The following is a 10728-nucleotide window of genomic DNA, read 5'->3' on the forward strand; positions in this document are numbered from 1 at the left end:
TAGACTTACTAACGAGCAACGCTTGCAAATCATTGAATTTTATTACCAAAATCAGTGTTCGGTTCGAAATGTGTTTCGCGCTTTACGTCCGATTTATGGTCTACATAATCGACCAAGTGAGCAAACAATTAATGCGATTGTGACCAAGTTTCGCACTCAGTTTACTTTATTGGACATTAAACCAACCACACGAATGCGTACAGTGCGTACAGAAGAAAATATTGCGTCTGTTTCTGAGAGTGTTGCTGAAGACCGTGAAATGTCGATTCGTCGCCGTTCGCAGCAATTGGGTTTGTGTTATTCGACCACATGGAAGATTTTACGCAAAGATCTTGGTGTAAAACCGTATAAAATACAGCTCGTGCAAGAACTGAAGCCGAACGATCTGCCACAACGTCGAATTTTCAGTGAATGGGCCCTAGAAAAGTTGGCAGAAAATCCGCTTTTTTATCGACAAATTTTGTTCAGCGATGAGGCTCATTTCTGGTTGAATGGCTACGTAAATAAGCAAAATTGCCGCATTTGGAGTGAAGAGCAACCAGAAGCCGTTCAAGAACTGCCCATGCATCCCGAAAAATGCACTGTTTGGTGTGGTTTGTACGCTGGTGGAATCATTGGACCGTATTTTTTCAAAGATGCTGTTGGACGCAACGTTACGGTGAATGGCGATCGCTATCGTTCGATGCTAACAAACTTTTTGTTGCAAAAATGGAAGAACTGAACTTGGTTGACATGTGGTTTCAACAAGATGGCGCTACATGCCACACAGCTCGCGATTCTATGGCCATTTTGAGGGAAAACTTCGGAGAACAATTCATCTCAAGAAATGGACCGGTAAGTTGGCCACCAAGATCATGCGATTTGACGCCTTTAGACTATTTTTTGTGGGGCTACGTCAAGTCTAAAGTCTACAGAAATAAGCCAGCAACTATTCCAGCTTTGGAAGACAATATTTCCGAAGAAATTCGGGCTATTCCGGCCGAAATGCTCGAAAAAGTTGCCCAAAATTGGACTTTCCGAATAGACCACCTAAGACGCAGCCGCGGTCAACATTTAAATGAAATTATCTTCAAAAAGTAAATGTCATGGACCAATCTCACGTTTCAAATAAAGAACCGATGAGATTTTGCAAATTTTATGCGTTTTTTTTTAAAAAAAAGTTATCAAGCTCTTAACAAATCACTCTTTATTTCTCCACTGTAAATCCCCTCCCATAGTGAATCGTCCACAATTTTCCTTTCCTCATTAACCCCGATGACGAGAGGAGAGTCAAAAATCTATCAAATTGTTGTTTGTAAGGCAATTGATAGCGTAGAGTAAAGTAAATCGGCATCTGGTAAATGATGGTGTCAATTTTGTGCACCAGTGATTTCGACAAGTATTTCTGTTGAAATAAAGCAAATTGCAGTATGTAGTCTGGAGCTCCCTGTACAAATGTGTTGTTTAGATCCCTCAAAGCTTTATAAAGAAAATGAAAGCTGGCCAACCTTAAACGTTGCAATATAATTTCGGGAACATACGTTAGGTTGTCAATATACCTTTTGTTCATTCTATCAGTCATGAAGACTAAATTTGTGGCCCTCAAATCTTCTAAGGTTTCAATTTTCGATTAACAGATGTTTATGGTCAAAAAGCTTGAGAGTTTGGCTTGATAAAAATTCATGGCAATTAAGCCATAGAAAAACAAAACAACAGTAAGGGTTCTAGTAAGAATGCCTTTGCTTTTGACACTGAAGTGGAACTGATAGAGCAAACAATTATGGCTATACATCAGAGTTTTAATGTAGTCCATGCGCATGATACGATTTTCTCTAAATATGATGTAGGATAACAAACCTGAAGTGCCTATAAGAAGCAGATAACTAAAAATCCATAGTTCTGCTCTGAAAGGTAGATAGAAATAGAACTCTTTGTTAATGAGTTTCGGTGAGGGGACGATAAGGAAAATTCGACTTCGAGCTGAATGTTCCCATTGAACAAAACTTTCGGGCACAATGTCTTTATTCCGTTGCTTGATTGCCTGTACAATAGCCTCATAATCGAAAGAGTCATAGTTAAAGGGAAACTCTTGAAGCTCAAAATTAGACATCTCAGCAAATAGTGCCAAGGGCTTCCAGAGTGTGCCGGTGGTTACTGTTTGTCCCTTGCGATTGGTGTAGCGATAGCAAACAGGAGGATTCTTTAATACTACCGTTGTTAGAGGATATTGCTGAAAGTCTCTCAACATGGGTCATTTCCAGTAATCGCGAACGTAGTGAAGTTGTTTCACCTGGACTTCTGATGCTGGGAAATACGAATACAGATAACCATCCACAAAATACAGGATGTTCATATATCCTGCTAGCCAATGGGCTTTGGCAAATTCTAGGAAATCTGCGCTGCTGATGGGTGTCATATAATTGCCACAGCAAACTTTTAGCCAAACTCTCCACTCATTGCTCCTTCTACTACTACAAAGGCCATTGTCAGCATTTTCTGATCATGTTGTGTGGTCAAATTGCCTTCATCTAGGTTGCCATTTGCAAGCATAAAAAATTTTGGTATCTTAATTTTCTTTAGAATTTCTTCGAATCCCTCATCGAATTCGGTTGTTAGCACTAAATTCCATTGCAGTTGTAATTTTTCATTCAGCTCTTCAATGACATTGATCAACCGATTACTATTGTCTGAATTCAATAGTTGAGCACTTGAAATTAGAGCTATTGTCAGAAGGATTACTTTGAAAGTGAATGATTCCATAATGACGTTTGATTAATACTGCAGTATATTAGCGATATGTCCAACAGCACTTTGTGGTTTCCGAATTTGGAGTGTCATACTAAATGCAATGTACTTTAATGGAATGTTTTCATAGGCGACAGTTGCCAGCCAATCCCTAAGGGGCCACAAAAAATTCGAATTACACAGAAACTTCTTATTAGTGTAGTTTATAATTTTGATTTGGGACAAAGCATAGAGTGAATGCACAGTAGAATCTCGAGAAACTTAACCAAAAAGGTCCCAAGGGGAATTAACTTTTTCGAAATATTAACTTTTCTAAGCGGATATTGCCTTGTGGTAGCAATATCCAAAATGATGTGCATCGTTTGTGTCTTCAAATCATTTTATCCAATTGCTTTCGCGAAACCCACTTTTGCTTGTTGTATGTCTTGCTCTACAATTAGGGCATCGCTATCATTATCAGACACATCGCAATCATCGGTTTCTTCCGTAATTTGATCCTCGTTCCACTTTTCAATGTCGTCAATGCTGACATTGACATTATCACCCACCTCCGACATCGACAATTGAATTTATCGAAGTTCATCGTCAAAAGCACTATTTGATGTGATTTAACACATCTTTCTAACATTTCGGCCGGTATCTCACGAATAAATGCTTCAATATTGTCTTTCGATGCGTCGATTAAAGCGGGCTTGTCTGTATAGGCATGAGCTTTAACAAAGCCCCACAAAAAATAGTATAAAGGCGTTAAATCACACGATGCAGTCAGCCAATTGATCGATCCCGAAAGTGAAATAAAATGTTCACCGAATTCGCCCCTCAATAAGTCCACTGTTACACGCGCTGTGTGGTATGTGGCACCTTCTTGTTGAAGCCACATGTCATGTAAGTCAAGCCCTTGCATTTTGGGCAAAAAAAAAAAAGTTGTATATCATCTTACGATAGCGCTCACCATTCACAGTAACGTGACGTTTCGCATCATCTTTGGAGAAGTACAGTCCAATGATGCCACCAGCCCATAAACCGCACCAAACTGTGATTTTTTGGGGATGCATTGGTAGCCCGTGCTACCAATGCACGCAAAATCGACAATTCTGCCTATTTACGTACCCATTGAACCAAAAATGAGTTTCTTCGCTGAACGCAATTTTTCGATAAAAAAAGTGCATCATCGGTCAACTTTTCAAGAGCCCATACACCAATGATTCGGCATTAAGGTAGGTCATTCTTGCACCAGGTGTATTTTGAAAAGCTTCACACCTAAATCCTTCTGCAAAATGTTCCACGTTGTTGAGTAACAGAGTCTCAATTGCTGTGAACGGCGGCCAATCGATAATTGATGGCCATCATAAGCACTGGCCAATACAGCTGCGATATTTTCTTCACTTGGCACTCTACGTAAGCGTGTTGGTGGTTTAATGTCCAAAAATCTAAATTAGGTGCGAAATTTAGTCACCATAGCCCGAATAGCCGGTTCAGTGGGTTGATTAAACTGACCATCTTCTTCCAATTTATGAAAAAGCGCGCGATGAAATTTCTTAGCAGAGCACGCATTGCAAGCGTTGTTCGTTTGTAAGATGATTCATGGTTAAATTGTAAAAGAAAACTGAAGATTTTTGTCAGTGAAACAAAATACGAAATGGGCGTGAGCTGCTTAAAGTGTTGCCACAAAGATAATAGCTGAAAAATCACCCTTTACATAAGGTATAGTACAAACTACAATTAAAGCTGTACTACCCATATGAAGCACAAGTTCAACTATGAATCCTTCAACAGCAACAACTTTAATATACGCTATTGGAGCTGGAGTAACTGTAGCTGCTGGCATCAGATTTGCCCCCCAATAGGTCCTTGTTAAGGGATTTAAAGTGTATTAGTTAACCACCGACGCGATGTCATTTCTCCCACTCTGTATTTGGTCTGTCCATGCCCTGCGTTTCAAAGTATGAGAGCAGTGAAAATTCCGAATGATGAGTTTCACTTTCACACTGGCTTACAAGAATTGTAGAGCGACTGCTGGCCGAAGACCACCTCCCGCATTCCATGATCGCCCGGATCTTCGCTTGCAGGACTCTATTATAGTCAAGCAGTCTTAAACAGATCTCAGTCCGTGGGTTCTCAATGAAGAACCCCAAGCCCACTCTGTCCTCTAAGTTTGAGCCATCCATGTAACATGATCTTCCAGGTGGCAAAACTAGGGTTCCGTCAATCCAAGACTGTGCCGCTGGCAGCGGTGCCTCGCACACGACCTCAAGGTTCATCTCAGGTATCCGATTGGAAACGTCTTCCCTTCCTTCCAGGTTTCCTATCGTTCGCTCAATTATGAGGTGCTCTCATTCTCAATACATTCTCCCATCGCCTTAGGTCTCATAGCCGCATTATCCTTTGTTTAGCTATAAAGAGATACCGCCAAATGCGATCCATGGCAGAGGGTATACAAGATTCGGCCCAGCCCAACTTAGCACGCTTTTACTCGATCCACCACAGAAGGATGGGGGCATATTCATTTTGTCAATCCGTTTGCAACACATCGAAATATCCATTTTCGACCCTATAATGTATTCTTGATCAGCGTAAAAATCTAAGACGGTCTAGCCAAGTCCGTCCGTCTGTCCGTCTGACCGTCTTTCTGTTGAAATCACGCTACAGTCTTTAAAAATAGAGATATTGAGCTGAAACTTTGCACAGATTCTTTTCTTGTCCATAAGCAGGTTAATTTCGAAGATGGGCTATATCGGACTATATCTTTATATAGCCCCCATATAGACCGATCCGCCGATTTAAGGTCTTAGGCCCATAAAAGCCACATTTATTATCCGATTTTGCTGAAATTTGAGACACAGAGTTGTGTTAGGACCTTCGACATCCTTCGTCAATTTGGCCCAGATCAGTCCAGATTTGAATATAGCTGTCATATAGACCAGTCCGCCGATTCGGGGTCTTAGGCCCATAAAAGTCACATTTATTATTAGATTTTGCTGAAATTTTTGACAGTGAGTTGTATTAGGCCCTTCGACATTCTTTGCCAATTTGGCCCAGATCGGTCCAGATTTGGATATAGCTGCCATATAGACCGATCCTCTGATTTGGGGTCTTAGGCCAATGAAAGCCACATTTATTATCCGATTTTTCTGAAATATGGGACAGTAAGTTGTGTTAGGACCTTCGACGTCCTTCGTCAATCTGGCCCAGATCGGTTCAGATTTGAATATAGCTGCCATATAGATCGATCCTCTGATTTAGGGTCTAAGGCCCATAAAAGCCACATTTATTATCTGATTTTGCTGAAATTTTTGACCGGGAGTTGTGTTATGCCCTTCGAAATCCTTCGTCAATTTGGCCCAGATTGGTCCGGATTTGGATATAACTGCCATATAGACCGATCCGCCGATTTAGGGTCTTAGGTCCATAAAAGCCACATTTATTATCCGATTTTGCTGAAATTTGAGATAACGAGTTGTGTTAGGGCCTTCGACATCGTTCGTCAATCTGGCCCAGATCGATCCAGATTTGGATATAACTGCTATATAGACCGGTCTCTCGGTTTAAAGTTTTGGGCCCATAAAAGGCGCATTTATTATGCGATGTCGCTGAAATTTGGGAGAGTGAGTTGTATTAGGCTCTTCGACATCCTTCTTCAATGTGGCCCACATCGGCCCAGATTTGGATATAGCCGCCATATAGACCAGTCCGCCGATTTAGGGTCTTAGGCCCATCAAATCCACATTAATTATCAGATTTTGCTGAAATTTGGGACAGTGAGTTGTATTAGGCCCTTCGACATCCTACTTCAATGTGGCCCACATCGGCCCAGATTTGGATATAGCCGCCATATAGACCAGTCCGCCGATTTAGGGTCTTAGGCCCATCAAATCCACATTAATTATCAGATTTTGCTGAAATTTGGGACAGTGAGTTGTATTAGGCCCTTCAACATCCTTCTTCAATGTGGCCCACATCGGCCCAGATTTGGATATGGCTGCCATATAGACCAGTCCGCCGATTTGGGGTCTAAGGCCCATCAAATCCTCATTTATTATCCGATTTTGCGGAAATTTGGGACAGTGAGTTTTGCTGAGCCCTTTGATATCTTTCTTCAATTTGACCCAGATCGGTCCAGATTTGGATATAGCTGCCATATAGACTGGTCCGCCGATTTAGGGTCTCAGGTCCCCCAAGTCCACATTTACTATCCGATTTTGCTGAAATTTGGGACAGTGTGTTGTGTTAGGCCTTTCGACATCTTTCTTTAATTTAGCTCTGATCGGTTCAGATTTGGATATAGGTGCCATATAGACCGGTCCCTCGATTTAAATTTTTGGGCCCATAAAAGGCGCATTCATCGTCCGATGCCTCCGAAATTTGGAACAGTGAGTTAAGTTAAGCCCCTCGACATACTTCTGCAATATGGCACAGATCGGTCCAGATTTGGATAAAGCTGCCATATAGACCCATCTCTCTCGATTTAAGGCTTTTGGCTCATACAAGGCGCATTTATTGTCCGATTTGGCCAAAATTTGGAACAGTGAGTTGTGTTAGGGCCTTCTTCTATCCTTCTTCAATTTCGGCCAAATCGGTCCAGATTTGAATATAGCTGTCACATAGGCCAATATCTCGATTTAAAGTCTTGGCCCCATTAATAGTCCGATTTCACTGAAATTTGACACAGTTACTTATGTTAGGCTTTTCGACATCCGTGTCGTATATGGTTCAGATCGGTTTATTTTTTAGATATATCTACTAAAAAGACCAATATTTTGTTTGTTTTGTTTTCACCGGATTTTGATGAAAGGTGGTTTACATACATACCCGACGTGGTGGGTATCCAAAGTTCGGCCAGGCCGAACTTAACGCCTTTTTACTTGTTTTTCTACATAAATTAAAGCAATTCTCTATTTAATGCTTGAAATGGTTTTGGATACATTTTATTTCATCATAAACTTGTTAGACTTTATTTTCCCCTGAATACTCGATATCGATAATGCAAATGTTCACACACAAATAGCACAAATGACAAAAACATTCCGAGAGACCATATTATAAGAGGGGTTTTAAAATATTCAAAACTCAGCCAACCTCTGGCAGCATCCTTGTGATCCCTGAAGAAACGTATTTCTCCACTGTAAATCCCCTCCCATAGTGAATCGTCCACAATTTTTTTCATTAACCCCGATGACGAGAGGAGAGTCAAAAATCTATCAAATTGTTGTTTGTAAGGCAATTGATGGCGTAGAGTAAAGTAAATCGGCATCTGGTAAATGATGGTGTCAATTTTGTGCACCAGTGATTTCGACAAGTATTTCTGTTGAAATAAAGCAAATTGCAGTATGTAGTCTGGAGCTCCCTGTACAAATGTGTTGTTTAGATCCCTCAAAGCTTTATAAAGAAAACGAAAGCTGGCCAACCTTAAACGCTGCAATATAATTTCGGGAACATAAGTTAGGTTGTCAATATACCTTTTGTTCATTCTATCAGTCATGAAGACTAAATTTGTGGCCCTCAAATCTTCTAAGGTTTCAAGTTTCGGTTCACAGATGTTTATGGTCAAAAAGCTTGAGAGTTTGGCTTCATAAAAATTCATGGCAATTAAGCCATAGAAAAACAAGGCAAAAATAAGGGTTCTAGTAAGAATGCCTTTGCCTTTGACACTGAACTGGAACTGATAGAGTAAACAATTATGGCTATACATCAGGGATTTTATATAGTCCATGCGTTTGAGACGATTTTCCCTAAAAGAGATGTAGGATAACAAACCTGATGTGGCTAATAGAAGCAGATAATTAAAAATCCATAACTCTGCTTTGAAAGGTAGATAGAAATAGAACTCTTTATTAAGGAGTTCCGGTGAGGGCACAATTAGGAAATAGTTCATGTGTCTTAGAATCCGACTTCGATCTGAGTATCCCCATCGATGGAAACTACCGGGCACAATGTCTATTTGCTGCTCCTTTATTGCCCGCACTAGGGCGTCATAGTCGAAGGAGTCATACTTAAATGGATACTCTTGAAGCTTAAAATTAAAAGTCTTGGCAAACAATTCCAAGGGTCTCCAATATATGCCAGTGGTTATAGTGCGTCCTTTGCGATTGATGTAACGATAGCAACCAGGAGGATTCTGTAGTACTGTAGTTGTTAGAGGATAACGCTGAAAGTCTCTCAACATGGGTCGTTCCCAGTAATCGCGAACGTTGTGAAGTTGTTTCACCTGGATTTCTGGCACTGGGGAATATGAATACAGATAACCATCCACAAAATACAGGATGTTCATATATCCTGCTATCCAATGGGCTTTGGCAAATTCCAGTAAATCTGCGCTGCTGATATTTTCATAAATCCACAAAATATGTGTGTGATGTAATTGCCACAGCAAACTTTTAGCCAAACTCTCCACCATCTTTCTGTTACTCTCTCTTTGTTGCATGCCTTCACCTACTACATAGCCCATTGTCAATATTTTGTTGTCATGTTGTGTGGACAAATTGCATTCCCTACATTGTTCTACATTTGCCAGCAAAGAGAATTTGGGTATTTCAATTTCCTTGAGCGCTTCTTCAAACTGCTCATTGAATTCAGTTGTTAGCAATAAATTCCATTGTATTTGCAGCTTTTCATTCAGCTCCTCAATGACATTGACCAGTTGATGTTTTTTTTCAGCATACATTAGTTGAGCACTTGAAATTAGTGCAGTTGTTAGCAGAATTACATGTAAAGTGAAAACTTTCATGTTGACCTCTTACTTAATTCGTCAATATATGAGCGATAGTTCGAACAGCACTTCTTAGCTTCCGGATTGCGAGTGGCGTATTGAATGCAAGGGACTTTTATGGATTACTTTCATTAACGAAAGTTGCCAGCAAATCCCTAAGGAGCGACAATACTTTGAAATTGCCCAGAAACTGCTTATTTGTGTAGTTTATAATTTTGAATGCTGCTATTTGTGATTTGAAATATGCTGTATAGGGTGAGACTCATTCCAACCTACATTTGAAAAAATATAGTATGTAGCACTACACCAAAATTGTGAGTTTAGGCTTTAAAAGCTTTGTGGGATAGAATAGAGACACGTAAAGGCGTACTAAGTTCGGTCGGGCTGAATTTTGGCAAACCACCACCATGGATTCTGCTAAAACTGTATACAAAATTTAGGGCATAAGTTTACTCTACATAACAAACTTCTGTCAAAACAGCAAAAATGGAAAACTCTAGGAACCGAACAAGGAGAGAGCGGTTAATATGGGAGCTATATCAGGTTATGGACCGTACTTGGCTCAGTTGTTGGAAGTCATCACAGAACACTATTTGCAAAATTTCAGCTAAATCGGACAAAAATTGCGGCCTCCAGGGGCTCAAGAAGTCAAACCGGGAGATCGGTTTATATGGGAGCTATATCAGGTTATAGACCGATTCGAACCGTACTTGGCACAATTGTTGAAAGTCATAACAGAACACTATGTGAAAAATTTCAGCTAAATCGGGCAAAAATTGCGGCCTCCAGGGGCTCAAGAATTCAAATCGGGAGATCGGTTTATATGGGAGCTTATAGACCGATTCGAACCGTACTTGGTCAGTTGTTGAAAGTCATAACAGAACACTACATTCAAAATTTCAGCCAGATCGGATGAAAATTAAGGCTTCCAGGGGCTCAAGATGTCAAATCGGGAGATCGGTTTATATGGGAGCTATATCAGGTTATAGACCGATTTGAACCGTATTTGACACATATGTTGAAAGTGATAACAGAACACTGCATGCAAAATTTCAGCCGAATCGCATGAAAATGGAGGCTTCCAGGGGCTCAAGAACTCAAATCGGGAGATCAGTTTATATGGGAGCTATATCAGGTTATAGACCGATTCGAACCGTACTTGGCACAGTTGTTGAAAGTCATAGAAGAACACTACATGCAAAATTTCAGCCACATCGGATGAAAATTGAGGCTTCCAGGGGCTCAAGAAGTCAATTCGGGAGATCGGCTTATATGGGAGCTATATCAGGTTATAGACC

The 10728-nt window shown here is 40.5% G+C and overlaps 2 protein-coding genes across 2 annotated transcripts; both read right to left on the reverse strand.

The window, feature by feature from the left end:
- Positions 1-1609: 1609 nt before the first annotated feature.
- LOC131997369 (uncharacterized) lies at positions 1610-2227 on the reverse strand. The gene has a single exon (XM_059368294.1). The coding sequence runs from the start codon at positions 2225-2227 to the stop codon at positions 1610-1612; it is 618 nt and encodes a 205-aa protein (XP_059224277.1).
- A 188-nt stretch (positions 2228-2415) lies between these two features.
- LOC106095063 (uncharacterized) lies at positions 2416-9448 on the reverse strand. Its single transcript, XM_059368299.1, has 2 exons — positions 7801-9448; positions 2416-2699 (listed from the first exon to the last, which is right to left on the reverse strand). Exons 1-2 carry the CDS (start codon positions 9446-9448, stop codon positions 2416-2418), a joined length of 1932 nt encoding a protein of 643 aa, XP_059224282.1.
- Between the last annotated feature and the right edge of the window lie 1280 nt (positions 9449-10728).

The sequence above is a fragment of the Stomoxys calcitrans genome, chromosome 1 (assembly GCF_963082655.1).
Source record: "Stomoxys calcitrans chromosome 1, idStoCalc2.1, whole genome shotgun sequence".
NCBI classification, from domain to species: Eukaryota; Metazoa; Arthropoda; class Insecta; order Diptera; family Muscidae; genus Stomoxys; species Stomoxys calcitrans.